Source organism: Cricetulus griseus, chromosome 5 (genome assembly GCF_003668045.3).
Source record: "Cricetulus griseus strain 17A/GY chromosome 5, alternate assembly CriGri-PICRH-1.0, whole genome shotgun sequence".
NCBI classification, from domain to species: Eukaryota; Metazoa; Chordata; class Mammalia; order Rodentia; family Cricetidae; genus Cricetulus; species Cricetulus griseus.
This window is the reverse complement of record NC_048598.1, coordinates 169,775,676-169,797,713: the sequence shown is the minus strand read 5'-3', so window position 1 is coordinate 169,797,713 and position 22,038 is coordinate 169,775,676. Positions and strand designations below refer to the sequence as shown.

General features: G+C 40.7%; 1 protein-coding gene across 1 annotated transcript in view; it reads left to right on the top strand.

Moving 5' to 3' along the window:
- Window positions 1-21,508, top strand: part of Pik3cg (phosphatidylinositol-4,5-bisphosphate 3-kinase catalytic subunit gamma) — a 30,131-nt gene extending 8,623 nt beyond the window's left edge. The window contains exons 5-11 of the mRNA XM_027417004.2: window positions 161-264; window positions 2,521-2,667; window positions 4,190-4,280; window positions 4,966-5,096; window positions 6,040-6,151; window positions 7,426-7,583; window positions 19,883-21,508. Coding sequence (XP_027272805.1) covers window positions 161-264; window positions 2,521-2,667; window positions 4,190-4,280; window positions 4,966-5,096; window positions 6,040-6,151; window positions 7,426-7,583; window positions 19,883-20,161 — 1,022 coding nt within the window. The 3' untranslated portion in view covers window positions 20,162-21,508. The remainder of the gene's footprint in view (window positions 1-160; window positions 265-2,520; window positions 2,668-4,189; window positions 4,281-4,965; window positions 5,097-6,039; window positions 6,152-7,425; window positions 7,584-19,882) is intronic.
- Window positions 21,509-22,038: the final 530 nt, after the last annotated feature.

Here is a 22,038-nt window from a genome sequence, read left to right as displayed (position 1 = left end):
TCATGGTTAGATCCCCAAAGGCAGAGCTCTGTAGCCCTTTTCCTATGACTGTTTTCCAAACCAATACATAGAATAATAAGGAAATGCAACCTCAGGTTATGTTGAGATAGTACTGATGTCTTGTGCTCATCTAATTTCTGTATGCTTTTGACAATTACAGTTATTTCACAGCTTAAGCAAAAGCTCGAAAACTTGCAGAATTCCAGTCTCCCCAAGAGCTTTAGAGTTCCCTATGATCCTGGACTGAAAGCAGGTACCTTGGTGGTAGGTATCAGAGGGATGTCTGTGTTCCTTATGTCTTACAAGCACCTAGCATGCTTTCCAGAATCAGGGCCTTCACCAGGATCTTCTGAAGACATAGGAAGCTGGAACACCCCTGGATGGGCTTCTGTCAAGACCTTCTCTAATCACTAGCACCCAATACCCCATTACTTAATGATTCCCCTTTTATTGTGTTTTAAATCAGCTTATTGGTCTATTCTTTACATAAACGGTTGTCTGTAGTGTGAATTCAGTGAGTTTTTACACATAAGTGCTTCTGTTCAACCACCAGCAAAATCAAGTTACTCAACATTCTTCTAAAAATGTCACAGTCATTCTTCAAGTCAGCATCAGCTGACCGTATTGTAGGTGGGTCTATGCCTGGCTCTCTGATCTCTTCTATTGGTCTAAGTGTCTGTGTGCATGTCTGTACCACACATTGTATTAACAGATGACTTTGAATGCATATAAGAATTTACAGCAGTTTATCTCCACTAATCCATCTCTTCTGCATGTATTATAAATCCCATAATATATTATTTTTGCTTTAAACAAAAGTATATGTATAGCTAAATGGATTAAGCCATTTTATACATTTGCCCACATATCATGTTGGGTACTCGATCTTTAACAATCTTACAAGCTGTTGGCAATACAATCTTTCAGAACTAGCTTAGCTGGAAATGTTTACTATGCATTTATTTTTTGAGCAATATTTTCACTAGACAGAGAAACTTAACTCGCCATTTTTCTCTTGCAGTGCCATTTTTTTCTGGTTTGCCTATGTCCCAGTGAGAATACTCTGGCTTTGTCTTTGATTTTCCATTCATAATATGTCCTCCCCCCCATTTCTTTTCAGATTTCTGGCCTCTCTGGTTTTCAGTGGGTTGGTTATGGTGTGTGTTGGCACAGGTTTCTTGTTCCAGGTTATGTTGCTCCTTGGACTTGCGGGCATCAGCTCTATTACACTTGGAGATTGTTCCACTATTACTTCCTGTCAGCCTCTTCTGTCCTCTCTTTGAGACTTCAGTTGTTATACTCTAGACTGCTAGGCCATAAACTAAGCATGGGTGCCTTTTCTCCATAGTTTAACCAAGAAATAGCTGCAACAGTAAGCTGAAGCAGCTGCTAGGATCATCTGTTTTCATCTATCTTCTTTGCTCAGGGACCACAGAATTCCATTGTTTGTCATCTGATGTCTGACAAGAGTTGTCCATGTGTTTTCCCTGGTCTAGTTGCCTACAGGACAGAAATGCTTATAGCAGTTAAATCTCATGAAAAGAAGGATTAAACACCTCCTTCACATCTCTAGGTTTATAAATAGTTACTAGTAAGGTGGCCTCATAGCAAAAAGCATATACAATCTACTGTCACTGGTTAGGTATCAGTAAAAAATAGGATATATCAAAGCAGCTTTCCAACTGTGGTTTTAAAAATCATCATATTTTTTCTTTCTTTTTATTTTATGTATATGGTGTATTTTGCCTGCTTGCCGTGTACATGCAGTGCCTGAGGAGACCATAGTAGAGTGGTAGACCCTGAATTTGGAATTACAGGCTCTTATGAGCCGCCCTGTGTGTGTGTGTGCTGTGAATCAATCCTAGGTCCTCTTCAAGAGCAGTGCTCTTAACTGCTAAGCCACCTCTCCAGCCCCCTGCATTATATTTTTGATTTATGGTGCATTCACTTTTGGCAAAAACACAGAAAAGGTTTAGGTTTGGATTTATGACTTCTGCCACACTGCTTTGTTTTGATATGGGGATGAGGAGGAGTGGGCTGGAAGTCCGATGCTCAAGTGCCAGATTTTCCATCTCTTTTCTGCTAAATTTCCCTGAGTTAGATTTGACCTACATCTGATTCCTGAGTAAGAATATTTCAGACACTGTGGTAGCTCTAGAACTCATCTTTCAAATTAAACCTCAGGAAGGGAATGCAGAAGCAGATACTAGCATACATGCTCTGAGCTAATGGCGGTATGGGAGTCACCAGTGCCCTGGGAGCAGGGGCAGCGTGGTCCCTACTGCACCCATGGGCTTTCCACAGACCCTTAGAGTTCCTTGAAGTATAGTCTGAGAGCCGTTGTTTGAAGGATTGTGAATTTTCTATTTAGGTGAGAACAGCTTCTGTATTTTTATCCAAATATTGAAAATCATTTCCCAGCCAGGACTTTGTGCTTGTGTACAGAAATGCTCTACAAAAGAATCGGTGCCTCCTCTGTGTGTGTTCATTGTATGTGATATTGTAACTGCTCCCTTGCAGATTGAAAAATGTAAAGTGATGGCCTCCAAGAAAAAGCCCCTGTGGCTTGAGTTTCAATGCGCTGACCCTACAGTCCTGTCCAATGAAACCATCGGAATCATCTTTAAACACGGCGATGATCTTCGACAAGACATGTTGATCTTACAGGTAGGCTGCTGTGAAGGAGCTGGCTTTCTGCAATTATCTGAAGAAAGAATTCTGTGCTGTTCTGAAACATGCCTTCCTTTCCATTTTCCCCACATAACAAACAGCAGTCAAAGGATACTTAATAGGGAAGTTTTACTCGGTGAATGTAGCTGTGGATTATTAGACATGCCATCTAATGAGCACCATAGTTCTCTCCATCCTTTCAAAGATGAGTATTCAACAATCCCTAGTAGCCAGATACACTTGCATCACCTAGGCTCTTTAAGCACTCCATTCCACGAACAGTGGCATAGGCTGTGGGATGATCTGTTTACAGCACCCAGTTTATCCCTGTTCACAGACTCACCAACCCACCAGTTCTCATAAATACACCCCCTTCGGTACTCATCCACAAGCTCAAGAAGGACTTATACAAAGGAGGAAAAAATGAGCGGACGGGTGATGGCATGATCACACTAATGAAAGATGAGGGGAGAAAGTGAACGGCGAAGGCACCAACAGCCATCGTTTTCAGAATTTTTTTCAACATTTCTGTGTAGAATTTAGCGTCACAAGTCTATAAAGCTATGCTCTCCAGTTTCTAGTGCCTCATCATAGAAGAGGTAAAAGTTTCTAAAACCTAATGTTATCTAGAATAGACAAAGCATACTAAGTTAAAGGCAGGCTATTTCAAAACAATAGTTTCAATTTTCCGTAAGATTCTGTTTTGTCTTATTTCTAATATAGCATTTAGCTTTCTTTTCAAGAATAGGTTGTTTATTGTTGCTGTTGACATGTTTTGTTTTTGTTTTCTGTCCAAGAAAGATTTTTGAAAAGAAAAGAAATAAATTATTTAATCTTTAAAAATATGAGCTTAGTTTTAAATAAATCTGTAGAATCTTTTGAATTTGCAAAGATAAGCATTTCAAAGTCACAAAAAAGTTGCTTTCCTGTTCCTTTAATTCTGAGGGACAGTTTGTGCTTAGACTTTTTCATTGTTGAAGCTCACCATTTACTGAAGCTCTCTAAGTCTTTACCCTCTGAATGGAAACAATGGTTATATAACCAAATATAAGGTTAATATAAGAATCACACATAAAAGAACAACCAGCTAAAGTTTGATGTTAAAACCATTGTTACTGATTTTACTGCCTTGGTTGTAACTGATGGTTTTGCAGATATCAGGGTAGTAAACATGTAAAAGGACATTACAGTTGTTGTGTGGAAACATACATAACAAAGTGCAATGTTTGATAAGCTAGAGAAAGGTGGCAAAAACAAAACAAATCAAAACACCCTCCCCCAAGTGAAAACTCTCCATCTGATTCTTCAACGTGTATCCTAGGGGCTGAAACTGACACATTTGCAATGGCAGGAAATGTTTGAGCATCAGGATGATCAATAAAGTTAAGTTGTTGCTATGTATTTTACATTCACTCACATATTGTTGTAGCCAGGTAAGATTCCTGGCTTTTTAAGAGAGAAGAAAAATGCATTGACCAACAGCTGTGTATAGCAGAAGTGTCTATGTTTTGCTTCCCAGATTCTACGCATCATGGAGTCCATTTGGGAGACTGAATGTCTGGACCTGTGCCTCCTGCCGTATGGCTGCATCTCAACTGGTGACAAAATAGGTATGTAGTTACATCAGTGGTGCATTCCTTAGCTGGGAAGTGAAAGTTAAATCAAGAGGCGGAAATGTCACTCAGTTCAACAGCCACATGTTGAAGACACATGGAGACCCGACTCAGACTTTTGACCACACATGGGAATGATCGCCCCCAGAACTTGTCTGTCCTCTAACTCCTCTCCACCTCTCCATCACTGCTCATCACACTGCACATTAAGCTTTTCTCTCGTGAATAACATTTAAAAATTAGACAGGAAGAACAGTCACTTCTTTTTAAATTCCAGAATTCACATACTCTACTCAGGCACTTTTATAGGCATTTAGCATTTTTGTTTAAATCACACTTTTTTTTATTCAAGGTTTTGGCCATGTTACCTAAAAAGGGAAAGGTACCAATCACCAAGCCAAAAAAAAAAAAAAAAAAAAAAAAAAAAAAAAAAAAAAAAAACGACTTTGCTACTCCTCAAAAACAGCCATTTCCCCTCCTTATTCCGGGATATTGAGAAAGTATTCCACACAACTTCTGTAGCTGTTGTCTGTTATTACCTTTCTTAAAAACAAACAAACAACAACAAAATAGCTCAGACCTGGAAAACGGACCTTTGGCCTAAAAAAACATCAAATAAAAGAAAAAACCTCGTGCATTCAGCAGCATCAGCCTCCATTGAACACTATGACTCTCCCTTTAGGAATGATCCAGATAGTGAAGGATGCCACAACCATCGCTCAAATTCAGCAAAGCACAGTGGGTAACACGGGGGCATTCAAAGATGAAGTCCTGAATCACTGGCTCAAGGAAAAATGCCCTATTGAAGAAAAGGTGAGTTCTTGCCCCCCCTGCCCCCGCCCCCGCAGGCCCACTCCTCAGGCCCACTTGTCCTCTAGCTGATAGTCATGGTTTCTGGTCTGGGCAGGCTCTTCCGATGGATGTTTCTGCTTCCTAGCATATTGGTAAAGCCTTTTGCTGATGAAGCAGTGGTATTTCAAGGGTTTTCCCCTGGGACACAGCTGATCTGTGAGACAGAGTGCCTACTTCTAGACCCAGGAACATTTGCTTCAGTTTTGGTTACCGGTCAGGCTTTGCATAGAATTTGTTTCTGTGCAATAGTCTGTTAGCATTTTTATGGCTCTTTGTGTGGTTCAACACAAAGATTTACCTACCATATATACATTCTATCATACAAACAAAATAGTTTGCAATTTCCTGCTGTGGATCCAAGTAGTAAATTACAGATGTTAAAAGTGTCCATCATGCTGAAGGGTACGTGTTGTTTCCGTCCCAAACCGGTTGAGCTGTTTGGGTGCTATTTAAAGTTCTACTGCACGAGAATAGCATTTCACGTTTGCATGGCTAGCCTTTGGTGGAGGGAATATAATTAGTAGCCTTTGTCAATCTGTTATACCTGAAGACTTGTGAAACCATCCATCCACTTAAGTGGTCACAAGCAGAACACAAATGCAGAAATTCTATGAATTCTGTACAGTTGTGGGCAATGAGAGAGTAGGATCCTTGAATAAATTACTATGACCTTTTGCTTCTTGGGTTTCCCTCATGTCGGTGATGTTAGGTTAACTCTTCACTGAAAATACAAGCAAAACAATGTGACAGTTAGCACTTCCTTGATAGAAAACTAATGAGACTGGACTTAACTTGCTGTCTGAAGTGGTTCCTGGAACACTGTTTTTCTGGTGGGCATTTGTAGTTGACTCTGGCTGCTCTGTGTAGTTGGAAAATAACTGACATCCATATACATTCCCATCAGTTTCAGGCAGCAGTAGAGAGGTTCGTTTATTCCTGTGCTGGCTACTGTGTGGCAACATTTGTCCTCGGAATAGGTGACAGACACAATGACAACATTATGATTTCAGAGACAGGTGAGTTTGCCCACAGTAAAATAAAATTTTTATTTTATTTTATATATATATATATATATATATATATATATCATAAAACAGTCTGTTTTAAGAATTCCTAAGTGTTCAGTTAAGTAAGGGACATTAAATACAGTCCTATTATTTTACAGCCATCACTGCTGTCCATCTGAAGCACTTGTCCTCATTAAACATTGCCTCCCCACAACCCCATCCCCCTGGCACAGGGTAAGAGTCCAAGTGAAGCCCAGGTCTAGAAGTCATTGAGAATACAGACTCTGGTCACTTTAGACAGGATTGATGGGTGAGGGAAGAAGGGGCAAGAAATGAAACTAAAAGAGAGAGAGAGGAAGTTCCAGTGAGAGGTAGAAACAGAGAGTGTGGAGGACATTCTAGCAGCTGGTAATGATAGGAGGGACCAACACTGTCAAATGTTTACCAAAAGCAACTAGAACAGATAGTAAAGCACATGAGAGATCCTCCTGTCTAAAACAACCGAGTCTCTAACCCTCTTAGCCCTACTGGTTCATGATACTCTGACAGTGGCCAGTAATGATCACTATGCAAGGAGATGTTCATATGTGGAATTTGAACACATTTTTATAGTCTCCCAGGCATGGTGACCAATGCCTAGAAGTCCAACACTCCAGAGTCTGGAGGAGAGGGATCACAAGTTCAAAGTTAGCCTGTGCTACATAGATTCTGTCACAGAAATTTTTTAAAGAACAGAATTTTTAAAAAGCACTAGATCTTGGAGCCAATTACTTATTCTTTGCAAGAACAGGGTTAACATAAAATAATAGTATATTTGTGGATTATAGAAATGATAAAAGACCAAATAAATAAAAACTAATGTGGCCCTACTGATAATGATAGAAAGTGACCCAAAAGGGATTCAAAATGGCACTTCTGTGCCACTACTAAAAAGTACAAAGCTAACACCCCCACTTGCTGGATGAAATACAACATCAGTCTGTCAGTTACATGAAGGACATGGCTTCCCTTAAACATAATCCTCATACATTAGCTAGAGTTAATTGACCTGTCTAGAATGCTTTGGAGACGAGTATTTTTTTAATGACATTTGGTGTCATCTAAAGAACAAGCATCAAAGGATACTTGTGGCTGCTGCTTCCACACATGTTAAGACTGAAAGTATCAAAGGCTAGCAAAAGTATAAAATGCTTCATTTCCAGGCAACTGCAAAATTATTTCAAAAACAAAATGTTTGTAAGTATTTATGCCATGTAATGATGTCTTGCATCTCTTCTCTTAAGGAAACCTATTTCACATAGACTTTGGACACATTCTGGGGAATTACAAAAGTTTTCTGGGCATTAACAAAGAGAGAGTGCCATTTGTCCTAACCCCAGACTTCTTGTTTGTGATGGGAACTTCAGGAAAGAAAACAAGCCCACACTTCCAGAAATTTCAGGTATGTCACCCCTGTCTTCCTCATCTACTGTCAATACCAACCAAACACACTGTAGAACACACCTCTTGCTCCTCTTATGACATACTCACCCTGCTTCCTCCTCCTTATCTCCATTGAGTCCCTCAAGTACACACAAAGCTCACAAAGCTCACTAAAACCAAGAGCAAGCAAAACTTTCCCATAAGGGATGGCTCTAAGGTGGTGCTGGTGATGAGGACAGCTTCAAGAAAGGGCAGCCATGGAGACTGAACTACTCCAGACTGCCACTCAAACTTCAAGTATGTTTCAGGGCTCATCAAGTGTGTTTCACTTGGTTTTTGCTACTATGTGTGCATTTATATTACCAACAGGGAATTCTTGTTGCACATACTGGCTTTGTTTGTATGAAGAGCAGTCACTTTTTCACTGGCAGTCTCATGGGCTGCCCACAGGTTCTTATGTGAGCTCTGGTTCTTACGTGGGCACCTGGACCCACAGGAGTCTTCTTGAGGGTGTTCAGATTCAAACACACAACGAGAACATTTTTTTTTCTGCAGATTTTTTTTTAATTTGAATTAGAAACAAGATTGTTTTACATGACAATCCCAGTTCCCTCTCCCTCCCCTCCTCCCCTACCACCCCCTCCAACTAAAACCCTATCTATCCCATATCCTTTCTGCTCCCCCTGGAGGGTGAGGCCTTCCATAGGGGGTCATCAGAGTCCAACGTATCCTTTGGGATAGGGCCTAGGTCCACCCCTGTGTGTCTTGGCACAACGAGAACATTTTATACATGCAAATATAATAACTATGAATGAACACAACTCAGAAACATTGTAAGTACACCTATTTTATAACAAGACAAACACAAAACAGAAACCAAGAGTGATTACTTAAGAAGTCCCTTTGCCTTGGGTGCTCTGCACATAGTCACCTTCCTTCATTGTGGTTTGATTTGCACTCCACCTCTCAGGGACAAAGCTTTTTATGAGGTTCCCTTCGATCCAGCATGACTCTTGGAAGATGCCATGAGCCTTGAACTTCAGGGGAACTCGTGTGATGATCTGTAACTGGTATTTCTGATCCACTGGCTGGTTGTCTGACTAGTAATGATGAGATGCATCTTTTCTGGTCAGATGGCTTTAGGAATGTAGGTATGTGTTTTTCTGCATACACTTGAGTTCAGGCAGTTTTCAGGAGATCAAGGGTGGAAGAATTTCACTATTTAAAGAAGGGAAAACATTCAGTTTTACTCTCTTGAGAATAGAGTTGATTTGACTAGCTTTGTGCAAGACATGACAATAGCAAATAGTAGCTGAGAGCATCAAACAAATGCATGGAATTTTACCTTCATCATGGTCCTTTCTTTCCTATTAACACACAGCCCCTTTCTTTTGCCAGTGAGTGATGTTCCCTAGTCCTTGTCCAGTTGCTGATGATGTGTTTATGAAACCACAGAGTTCATGTCACTCCACCACATCCCAGCAGCTCCCCCCTTTAGCTTTCTTTGTTGCTTCTACCATGGTTTTTCAGTTTAAAAAAAAAAAACATTTGTGATGAGAAGATTTTTATAATGAGGAAGCCAGGAGAAGCTCCCTGCCTCTCCCAGCAATATTCACTCAATGCAACACCTGTGCAGGAAGTTTCCTCAAGTTTGTGCTCTTTGGTCTGAGAACATTTCTTCATTCTTTGTGGCCAAAGCATGTTTCTTAAGCCATTAACCCCTACCCTCTCAATCACACGATATTTATATAGTATGTATCACCCAAAGCACACCTCTGTGAATTGTGCTTTACACCTCTGTGTTCAGAAGACTAGCCAGCATTTTACACACCTAAGAGTATTACCTACACAATGGCCATAACACAGGGATCACAGGCAGCCTTTGTATCCGGCAGACTTGAGTATGCTTCCCAGCTGTGTCCAGAATGACAGTTACTCATCTTTTCAGAGCCTTGCTTTCTCATCTGTAAAGAAGGAACATGGCTTACTTACGGTTTTTTTTTTTTTTTAGGTACTATTCATTTAGTTAGTATTATAAAGAGAAAGCTTTAATTTAGTTCACAGCTCTGAAGGCTCCAGACCAAGATCATCAGCCCCATGACTTATCATTATTGCAGTGAAATCTGCAGACTGATTAGTTCCACAACAGCAGAAACATTGCTGACATCAGTCAGGCAAATGCTCACACCTTGGAAATGTTGAAGAAACCGTTTTTGAAATGAAGGCTCAGACAATATGTAAAACATGACAAAGTAGCCTGTTATGTTAGAGACAGTTCTTCACCCACCTCTACCTGTTCTCACCCCACCCCTATGCACCCTCTTCACCCACCCCTACCTGATCTCACCCCACTACCATTCACCCTCTTCACCCACCACCCCATCCCCCATTCACCCTCTTCACCCACCTCTACCTGTTCACCCCACCCTGCCCCCCATGTACCCTCTTCACTCATATCAAGAGAAAGTTATTCACTGAAGCAGGAAATATCTGCATGAAGAATTTCCAACCTTGACAAAGACAGACAACTGAGCTTCATCTTTAACTCTGGACTTGGGCAAATTTGCTTTTGCTTTTCTTTCTTTCTTTCTTTCTTTCTTTCTTTCTTTCTTTCTCCTTTCTTCTCATACTGATAATTCAGAGTTTTGTGTTTCTTTATTTTATACTTGTTATTGAAAAAGTCATTCTACCCCAGGAATTACATCCATAAATTCTCTCAGCAATATCTCAGAGTCTGCTGTAAGAAAGCCATCATGTTCACGCAAACTAGGAAATGTACACATTTGCACTTTGAAATAAAAGTCCCTTTGTTAGTTTTGACCACAGGATGAATTACCTATTAGGCAGGGTAGAGAAAAGATGACCCACTTTTTGTCAAGAGTGAAGTGAATCTTCTTCATATACAACATAAACATGTGAGCCCATGGGACTGGGGATAGCAAAGAGGATGGCAGCGCTTCGTCTGCCCCACTCTCTCCTATCCAAGGCATCTGGCCGAACCTGGGCTCGTATCCATCAGTTACTTCAGCAGGATGGTGGGGTGGGGGTGGGCATTAGGGACAAACCATGGTTAGGCAGAGACACAAAACTGAGGCTCATCATTAGAATCTATGAACATCTACAGTCTCCAGGGCAGCCTCCCACAGGCAGGGGTTAAATGTACTTTAATGATGACAATTTCCATCTCTTTGACTGACCAGATATTTTTTAAACAAGGTAAACAGTTCTTAGCACATTGGCAACTTGTTTTATACTGACAGCAGTGGCAAGAACAGAAGTGGAGCAGTGTGCTAAAAACAGCTTAAGAGGTTGCTTCAATCCTTAAGTGTTATTTTATTTTGTTCCTATTGTGTGTCCATGCCATGGTATGTGTGCGGAGTTCAGAGAACAACTCCTGGGAGCCAGTTCTATCCTCCCATCTTCATGTGGGTTTTGGAATCAAACTCAGGTTGCCAGGCTTTCAGGGCCATCTCTTCAACATTCCTTCCATCTTTCAGGGGCTGCAACCCAGACAAAAGCAGATCTTTGGCTTCAATGCAGAAAATATTCTGAGGACAAGCAATTATGAAAGAGGGTTGAAGTTAATTAAAGATATTTTAATGGAGATTTTAAGCATGGTCATTAAGAAAAAGAAAGGTGCTGTAATGAGTGTATCCTGAGCGCAGGTGTGGGCCTAAGAGCTGACCTTCATGGTCTTCAAAAACATATATAGGCTCTGGCATTCTTGAAGCTGCTGTGTTCTAAGGTTGTTAAGGGACCTCAGGTCACAGGATGGCTCCTGAGTTGTGTGAAGCAATGGATAAAGAACAAGTCTAGAATCTACAGGAAGGCAGGGCATCTTCACTCTAAATGAAGTCGACAGTCTTGTTTAAGGTTCCCAGAAAATGTTGGTATAGCAACGAGGCTAAATCCAACACCAGGTACTGAGTCTCCAGCATGGCTCCTTGCTTTTTAATATAAAATATCTGTATATGAAAAGAATACTGTCTGCAAGTCATTACCATTCATAGCATATATTAACCATCCTTCGATTCCTGTATGTCATTTAAGAAGAGGCTTTGATCAGACTCTGGGGTGGTTACCATGTCCCTGTAATTTTCTCTCTCTATCCTGCTTCAATATCACTATACTTTAAATTTCAGCGAATAGCTATAAACATATATAACATACAAATTTATTTAAATCAAGGGCAAATGAAATTTAGATTCCTGTTTATTTTAGTAAGAATTGCATTAGTTTTTTTGTTTTTTGTTTTTTGTTTTTTTCCTAAGCAGAGAAACCCTGTCTTGAAGGAAAAAAAAGTAATGTAAGAAATTGACAATGGGTGGTTGGAGCAGAAGAATAATAGGTTTGAGGTCAGCCTGGACTATCTGGACTATTTACCAAGCTCCTGTACATATATGTGCCTGGTGTGTGTGTGTGTGTGTGTGTGTGTGTGTGTGTGTGTGTATGTGTGTGTAGTGTGTGGTGTGTGTGTGTGTGTGTGTGTGTGTATGTGTGTGTAGTGTGTGTGTGTGTGTGTGTGTGTGTGTGTGTGTGTGTGTGTAGCAAAGCACACATCTACACCCAGAGCAGGATATGGGATACATTCCTATAGGACATGTTCAATACAAGTTCATTCTATGGCCAGATATGTGGAAAGGAAGATAGTCTTTGCCCAATGCAGGCACTGAGCAAATGAAAGCTGGTCATCTGGAGTGCCAAACAGCACTGTTTGTGCAGCAAAGACAGTGTGAGGAGGGTCCCTAAAGGTACTTGCCCCTAGACATCACTGTTAAGAAGAATTTCCTAGGAAGCCCAGAACTGGTTACTTTGATCTACACTGATTGAAGTTTTCTTACCAGTGTTGCCGGTCTGCTCTGTTTCATATACCTGCCATCTTGTCCCCATATCAGACTGCACCAGGCCTTCAGCCTACAGGTGCAAGCATATGGCCAGACTCAGTACAGAGCCTGACTCTGGGAATAGCTAAGAACCTGAAGTTCTATGTCTTTAAGAGTCAGGCTGACTAGCTTCTGGGTTGTTCTGTTTCTGCCTCAGCATCTCTACCTGCTCTAGGAGTAGAAGGCTGACCTCTTGCTTTGTTTCTCTGGAAACACAACTGTCCTCACTAAGCCTAGCAGAAGGCATAATGGAGACCTTGCCCTCCCTCAGACACTCTTCTGTGTGGTCATCTTCCTCTCTTGAACTTCTTTTCCTTTGCATGGGAGGTCTGACCCCTAGTTATCTCTATTACCTGCTGTGTTCACCTTGTATAAGACAGGACATGGGCTCAAATTGCACTTACTAAATCCCTGCTGTGTGTGCTTCAGGGCCTCTCCCATCCCAGCATGAAGACAAAGTACTTCCCATCTCTCCATGGAAGATGTATGCAAAAAAGGCTAAGAGTTTGAATATGTTAATATAGTATCTCCCTCAGACAAAGGAGATTTTCATATTCTTAGGACTTGGTTTATCTGTTGAACTTAATCTGGAAAATATACAAATCAAAGACTGGAGGAATGGTATTGGAACACTCATAAATACATTTATGGGATTCCACCTACGTGGAATATTATTCAACACCCAAGACATTAGAGCCCTGGTACTTTTAAACACTACTCAACATGTCAACAAAGTCATCCTCTGATGTTTAGTTTCTTTAAAAGGATTTCTGTGTGTATTGTAGCAATGCTATGAGGTACGTGTTTCATTATCTTCCAAGTGTGCTCTCTACAATAACCCTCTGAGGAAACTTCTGTTGGCCTCAGATTCTATATTCCTTTCCCTGGCAAAGAGCTAGTTTGAGAGTCATGTTCAAGTCCATAAATATGAAACTACTAATTCTATCTCAGTAAATGACTGGCTAAGGGTCAGATACTCTCTCTGTTCAAACTCACCACAGAGTGCTTCTTCCTGCATGTTTAGGTATACAAATCAATAATCTTTTCTGGTTCATCAAGATAAGTACTAAGAATGTTGGCTGACCAATGCACTGTCATTTATTTTAAAACATATATAATGTATGCCTTGAACTAGACTGTTTTTTCTTCACTGTGTCTTTTTGGCAGCAGAGACAATAATTTGTTGTTCAGAAATGAATATTTGTCAGTTTTTCTTTCCCACCTCCCAGCCTGGAGTTTCAGTTTCACAGTTCTGATGTCACTTCTTTGGGGAACATGTACAGTTCATCTCTAGGGGAGAATTGAGGGTTTTGGTTGTTAGAAAAGTATCCATGTAACCTTGAGCAATCTAGAACTACTCTTCAGTGGATAAGAATTATTTGATAGCATGTATAAAGTCAATTGGCTTAATGAACTGGCAGGTGGGGTGATTAATAAATGGAGTCAAGATTTGAGTACTGAAATGGTAATGAATTCCTTTGTTTCCAAGATGTGTGGAGGTGGTAGCCTGTAAAACATTTCTTTCTTTCAGGGTTTAGATGCTATAATTAAGGCATTTAAACAACAATGAAATTAAGAGCACGTGTACTATGCAGGCTCATCCTATATATTAGCTGCTAATGGAGAGTGCTCCCGCTAATGTCCTCAGTGGCAATGGAATGTTTTCCACTCTTTCCTTCTTCACTCAATAGCACACAGCCTCTCACAGGCAGTTAAGAGGAACAATGTTTGAGCCCTGGAAGAAAAAAAAATCCTCACTTTCGACAGACAGCCAGTAACTTCTGTGTTCTGGGTTTTCCCCTGAGCTCCCCAGCCACATCCTTGTAGCCACTCAAGCCACATTCCTCTGAACTGAAGAAGTGTGACCAGCACAGGCTCACAAGCATTGCCACTGAGTACAAAGGACAGAAATGAAACTTCCAGGGCTTGAGTGGGTGAAGCAGTACCAATCATGACCCCCAAAGCAAAAGAACCAGCTGTAGATGCCCAGTGTGTGACATCCTATGTACGTTTCCTCAGTGGGCCTGTGTGAAGGCAGCCCTTCCCATACATGAAAAACAAACAAACAAACAAACAAACAAAAACTAATCACTCACACCCTTCAGCCACTAACTCTGAATTGTCTAAGGACTTATTTTGGATAGGTGGTCTACATAAGAAACTGATGCCCTGATGAGAACTGTGTTCAATGATGCAACTCTTCGTAGTATTTAGTAGTAAAAATCAACCAGTGACATAGCATTTAAATCTCACCACACCATATAAAATGGCTATCGATGTTACTATTGCTCTCATCCTACAGATGAAAACACTGAGGTCCAGAGGAATTAAATGACTTCTCTGATTGTCAATAAGAAAGCCAAATATGAGTCCATACAACTAGGTGTGACCCTGCTGTTAGCCACCGTTCCACTCTCCCTTCAACATAGAGCAGCAACTTCTGCTCTCAGTCTAAGTCTATGCAGCCAGCCTGCAAAGTAGGAAATATTCAATTAGTTTTAGGGAAGATGTTTCTTTCTCATAGACAAGCCTGCATGTGAAAGTCAGAACTACTCAAATAAGCTAGAACCAACAAAAATCATTCTAGCAGGCCAGAATGCCACTCAGTGGTACCATGCTCACCAGGCACGCATAAGGCTCTAAGTTCACACTTCAGCATCCACAAGAAGATGCTAAGTTGTCAGGATGGGGTGACATTTAAAAGAAGCAGGACAGCGGCTCCTTTCTCTCTGTGTATCTCTTTGGACACAGGAATTGTTGAATCTACTTATCATCACCTGAAAGTATTTACTGAGCACCTATGGATAGGTTTAACAATAACTTTTCCTGGGGTTAATTTCCCTCCTTGAAAATATTCTATTAAAAAGAGATTGACCTCACAGTGGGCTCACATAGCAACAAAATTGCCTGGAGCCCCCAGTGTATAGAAGGATAGAAAATAATTAAAAATCAGAGCATACTCTGGTTCCAAATCTAAAGATGTCTCCCTAAGTCTGTGTGAAAATTGCAAGAGTTGGCAAATTAATGAGACTGTAGCCCAAGGTGATGTCTGCACTTAGCCTCTGTAATTACTAAGAAACTCGAGATGCCTCGGTGGGTTGGATGAGCAAAGAAAATTATTTCCGGACATCAGTGGGCATCATTTAGAATGCAAAGGCACTAATGTGCTGGAGAAGTCTGGGCTGCAGCTGGAACAGCCCAGACAAGCTCTGGGGAACAGCTTTAGCCTCCTCCTGCATGGTGAGCAGAAAAAGAGATTCAGAGTTCTGGTCAGAAAGGAAGAGAACTGACACACCCTGCACCCTCAGTCGGGGCAGCCTTCTATGCCTGTGTTTTATATAAGCTGCCTTCCTTGTATCAAAACAAGCTGGGCCGTTTTACTTGGATAGTAATGTCTACCCTCCACTCTTCGGTGTGACATAGGCCTGACATGCAAATGATACAGTGCTGTGGTTTGAGACTGAGAAGTCCCCCATCTGCACGTGTCTGGACACTTAGCCCCAGGTAACAGCAGTGATGGGGAAGCTGTAGAACCTGAGGACACAGGTGCAGCTGGAGGACACATGTCACAGGCGCTCTGAGGTTACATCTGCTTCTGATTCCAGCCTGAGTTCTCTGCTTCCTGTCTCCTGCGATGTGGAGGTGCAGCCTCCGCAAGCTCCCACTGTGCTGTCTTGCCTGCTATGATAGACTACCACCCTGTGAAGCCATGAGCCAAAACAAATCCTTTCTCCTTGAGCTTGCAGGCATTTTCTCGCACTAAAGAGGACAGGGCAAATAATAGACACAGACAAAGCCATCTTGTGGTAATTGACAAAGATACTACATACATGCTACACTTTTTCCTTCACAACAGGCTGTCACATGTTTACTTATTCTTCTGTAGAACCATTCTCGGAGTCTCAGAATAGGTGACTAAGGTAGTTTTCTTCAGCCTTCTATTCTGTCTCCTGTTAGCGGCCACTGAGGTTGCCACCTCTTTGCATGATGCTCTCAAAAACTTTCTCTTAAAGGTAAATCAATTGAAAGGGAGTCCAACCTTATAAAAGTTCAATTCCTAGGATAGAAGTATCTGGGGGAAGCACATAGATTCTTTTAAGAGTCAGGTTTTTGAAACATATTTCAGACAGAAATTTTCACCTACTTTACATGTACAATTCTGAGTTTTGACAAATGTGACGTGCACACCACAGCTAAGTCCTATCACAACAGCAGCTGAGTTACCAAGTGATCTGCTGTAAAGCCACACCTGTGCCCTCAGATCGTCTGTGATGGACGAACAGATTCTATCTGTAAGACACTAAGAGAACAAAACTTTCCACTGTGTTTGTGAATGCGTCTGTCTTGCTTTATGCTTTCCTCATTGGCTTACTAATGACATTCATAGTCTCCAAGATTTATTGTCTGCTCTTGTGTCTGACAGTGTGAATTTTCATACATCCTTGCTTGTATGTCAGGAGAGGAGAGTGATCTGTCACATTTCATAAATGCTTTTTTTTGTTATTCCTACTTAATAATTCCTTGTAGCTCTCATCAGATGCATTTACATTTCTATAATTTCTGCATTGCTCTATCCTTGTAAAGTGCCTTCCTAATGCCCAATTAGTTCAATGTTTGCCCTTTTCATGAATCAACCTTTGATTTATCTGGAATTCCTTTTGGCATGTCCCAGGAAGAGAAATTTCAACTTTATTTTCCCCAATAATGAATCACAGATCCAGATCACATTCATAAAAACAGTAATTTTTCCTCACTAATTTCAGAACTTATCTTAATTACACTCATATTTATTATTCGCTTAGTTGTGTCTCCACACTTTTTATTCTATCCCACAAATTTTCTTGTCTTACAATAGATACTACTTCACCCTTTCTTTGTTTTATAACTTCAGAAGATGTCTTAGTATCTGCTGCAGCAAGCACATATTCTTATTACTATAATCTATCAAAATGTCTTCTCAGACCCTAACTTTTCTGGATAAACTAAAACCCATACCTGAATTTAGTGAGAAATTTTACTAAAATATCACTGCTTGTATATTAACCCAAGAATAATAGATATCCTGAGAGTTTTCTCCCTTAAGAACATGCTATGTTATCCCATGTATAAATTTCCTTTATGTAACACAGTAGTATTCTACAGTTTCCTTAAGTGGGTGCTGCATGTTTTTGTGATGTGTTTATCCTAGGTATAGTTTTCTTTTTGTTATCAATACACACAGCAACTGCTGTTTTTGTTTTTCATGATACTTGCCAACTGATGGCTAGTATTTACATTATTTTTTTAATTTCTTGTTCTCTGTTTTATAAAAAGTTTACATGGCTGAAAGATGTTTCAGTTGGAAAATGCTTGTTGCACAAACAAGCATGAGGACCCAAGTTTAGCTCCCAAGCACTCACATAAAAGCATGGTGGTACAGCTTGTAACTTCCCAGTGCTGGGGAGGCAGAGATGAGTAGATCCTAGGGTCCACTGGCCAACTAATCGAAAGGAATTGCTGAGCCCCAGGACCAGAGGAAGACTCTGCCTCAAACAGTAAGGAGTGACTGAGGAAGTCACCCAATGTCTTGACATTGACATGTGGCCTCCATGTATATACACACACAAATACACAAAACATAATTTACCAAACACTGGTTATAATAATATTTGAATTTTCTTTCCCTCATGGTTCCATGGAAAAGAGCATATCATTTATAAATAGTAATACTTTTTCTCCACTTTTCTGATTTTATGCTTCACTTCTTTTTCTATTTTTTATTTTCTGGTATTTTAAATTTTTAAATTATTTTACAATATACAGTATTTCACAGTTACATTTTAATGTCATTAATTTTCATATTTCATAAAGATGAAAAACTGATGTTAATATAGGTTGGTTAGCATATCTTAGTTTGGGCATAAATCTTATTTGGTATGCTGTGAAAGGGTTTTTTTTTCTTTTTTTCAGTATCTTATATGAAATATTTATATCTATAATCATTAGTGTTAGTTTTCTGCACATGCTCTCTTCCAGGTCATTCTCTTAAGGATGAGTTCTGATTTTACAGGAATAAGCATCTCCTACCTTTTCATATGCTTTAGCACAGACAAGCCTGCTGCTTACTGGATAGGCCTGACTCATCACCTGCTCCAAAGGAGTTTGTGGCGGCAGCAACTTTTGCTCCTTCATTTATTCCTTCCTTCCTCCATTCCTCTCTTCCTTCCCTCCCTTCCCTCCTTTCCCTCCATCCATCCTTCCTTCTTTCTTTCCTTCCTTTCGGTTTCTTGAGGCAGGATCTAACTCTAGACCAGGCTTACCTGGAATTTACTTTGTAGCCTAGGCTTACCTAGAACTCACAATGATCCTCCGACCTCAGCCTCCAGAGTGCTGGGATGAGAGGCCTAAGCTACCATGCCTGGCTCAGCATCAGTTTTGAAAGCACTCTCTTTCAAATTTCTAAGTTCATTCAACAAATTAGAAAATCAGATGGTGAGAAGCAAATTCTTCTGTTTTTTTTAAAAAAAAAAAACAAAGTATTAAAAAATAAATATGAGGGCTAAATTGAACACATTTGATTTCTTTGTATTTCATCAGCTCTTGGCAAACATTACTTTCACTTATGTAAAGCCTATTGATTCCAATATGGTGTTCAAAAGTGACGCATGCCTCTTTAGGTAGGACAGGTGTTTCTACCCTTAATTTCCTAGGAAAGAACTTGACTCTGAAAGGTACACTGACAAATAGCATGAGATTTGTTGTCCCGTCCTGCGGGTCAGTCATTCAGGGTTCCGGAGGGGGGCTGCCTGAAAAAGTCATGGGCGGGAGAAGAAAGGAAGCCAAGCAGCGCAAAAGAAAGAGGACCAGAGTCCGTCTATGCATTGTCAAGGCTTCCATTTATTGGGGTTCAGACTGGGCTTATATAGCCCTGCAACAAGGAAATTAGGCAGGCGGGGGATAACAGGAAGGAGCTGGAGCATTCTTCTTATCAGCCAGAATATCTTGTGATCTTCCCCAGAACAGTGGAACAGGGAAGCCCCAGGCCCTTTCTCGGAACAGAAGCAATTAGCAGTTCCGTGTGGCCAAACCATCTAATTACAGGTTACAGGAGGCTCATAGAAGGGTTTACAGAGATGGGCTTTAAAACCCATAGTTTAGGGCCCATGGCCCTTAACAATTTGTCTGACTCAGTCCCTTTTCTTTGAGCACACTAGCCATCACACACTGGTATGCTTACAAGATTATAGTAGTTTATGCTCTCCCCATGATTTTTCCTGAAGCAGAGACCTGCCTTGTTCACAAAGAATTCTTTGCATGAATAGTAACATATGAATTCCAGCACAGCCTAAGGTTCTTCAGAAATCACTCTTGACCATAGTCAAAGGCACCATCAAACAGGAACAGTAAAGCCCCAGCTTGGGACACAGATAACAGCATCTTTCTCCCTTTTGTCCAGGATGTCTGTGTCAGGGCTTATCTAGCTCTTCGCCATCACACTAACCTGCTGATCATCCTGTTCTCCATGATGCTGATGACAGGAATGCCCCAGTTAACAAGCAAAGAAGACATTGAATATATCCGGGATGCCCTCACAGTGGGGAAGAACGAGGAGGATGCTAAGAAGTATTTCCTGGATCAGATTGAAGTTTGTAGAGACAAAGGATGGACAGTGCAGTTTAACTGGTTTCTACATCTCGTTCTTGGCATCAAACAAGGAGAGAAACACTCTGCTTAATATTCGGTGCTAGAGCCAAAAGCAATTTTGTGTTCAAAAGCTTTGAAATCAGAATGTGTCAGTCATCACACTTAGATTAAAAATGCAATTGGACACTCTGAACACTGGCACTTCAGAAATAGTTTTTTCCCCAGTTGAACTCTTTCTCCACCAAAGGCAAAACGTTGGCATTAATGATGGTTTGATTAATATTCAGTGTGCAGCTTCTTTGCTGTTTTTTTCTCCCTCTCCGTCTCCATAATGCTGACGAACATTCTAAGTTTGAATAGACTGGTGGCTTGCTTATTGTGCCTGATGATCTTGTATTGAGTGTCTCTGAGGTTCTTTAGTAGAATAACTGGTGATTGTCACACGTGTTTACTATGCATTTTGGCTTCCCTGTGTTCTCTAAGCTCCTGACAGAAAAGGGTGCAAGCATTGCCAAGCTCCACTGCTTTCTTCAAAGGATGTTTCTAAGCATCCCCTCTATGTCCACAGATGCTGGTGAGGTGCTAGAAGCAAGGAGAATTGCATTTTAAATCACCTCACTCTCAGATTATAATTTCATTCGTTTGAGATGAGCCTGGGCATCATTTTCTAAATACTCCAGTTGAGTCTAATATGCATGCAGGGGAAGAAGCATTATGTGTCCCATGAAGCTGGAGGTAACCCTCCTTTCTCTCTGGGCCTTCCGTGGCTCATAGCTATCTACAAAAATAGATAGCCTCATTCCTGGCAACTAGCCCTTTTAAAATCATGCTGTCTCCTGTACAGAGGGCCATGACCTGTGCTGAAACTGTATTCTATGATGGAGGTTAGATGTTTTATGGCATTTCCATACCACAGTTCCTACTACTCAAACAGCAGGAGGAGTGGTGTGTTCTAACTCTAACTGGAAGTCATTCCTGTGCTTCCAAAGAAGAGCCATGCCGACTTTGCACAGACTTTGTCTTTCATTTGAATTGCTGAAATGATCATTGATAAAACAATTACAGAGTGTATCTATATTTAGCTTTTGACACACAGGCACACAAATTAGTTCTTTAAATGAACCGGCTTTTTTATAAAGCTGAAATACATGGCACCACATACTAGGTTTGATTCTTCCATTTTCCAAAGAATGTAATTTCAGCTCAGTAGACTTGCAGATAAGCAAAATTCACCTTCACATGTTTGCTTTTTGCAAATGATCTATTCCAGTGATTTCCATACCTTTGAAAATATTCTAGACCTGGGGTCCTCCTGCCACTGGGTAAATTCCAACATCTCTATCTTCAGAGCTCAGTGAAGAAACCACAGATCACAGGACAGATGGGTCAGGTCAAAGCAACTTGTATGTGTATCTAAGACTGGCAAAAAAAAAAAAAAGACACAAAGAAGCTGTTGCAGACACAGTCCAATAGGGCTGCACTTCGCTGGCTTTAGTGACGCTCTGAAAAAGACAGAAGGATAAAATATATCAACTAGATAAAAAACTTTTTGGTTTAAGAAGAAGGTAAGTGTATCATTTTTTAGGAGATTGCTTGTTTTATTTTTATTAGTTTGTTGAGAATTGTGTACAATGAGTTTTGGCCATATTCACCCAACCCCCCATCTTCTCCCAGATTCACCCCACTTCCCTATCCACCAAACTTGTATTCTTTCTTTTGCCCATCCATGGCAACACTCTTAAAGAAAGCAAACTTTTCCTCTCCCAACAACTATTATTTGCTAGTAGTCCCTTGCTTGTACCCACCTCTGATCTCCCTGCTGGGCTTATGTCTGGTTTGAATTTTCATGGGGCTTTGTCATGACTGCTTCAAGTTCACATGTGCAGTGGTCCTGCTATGTGCAGAGGACACACTTTTCTTGTATTTGTTCACCACCTTGTCTCTTATAGTCTCTCTGGTCCCTCTTCA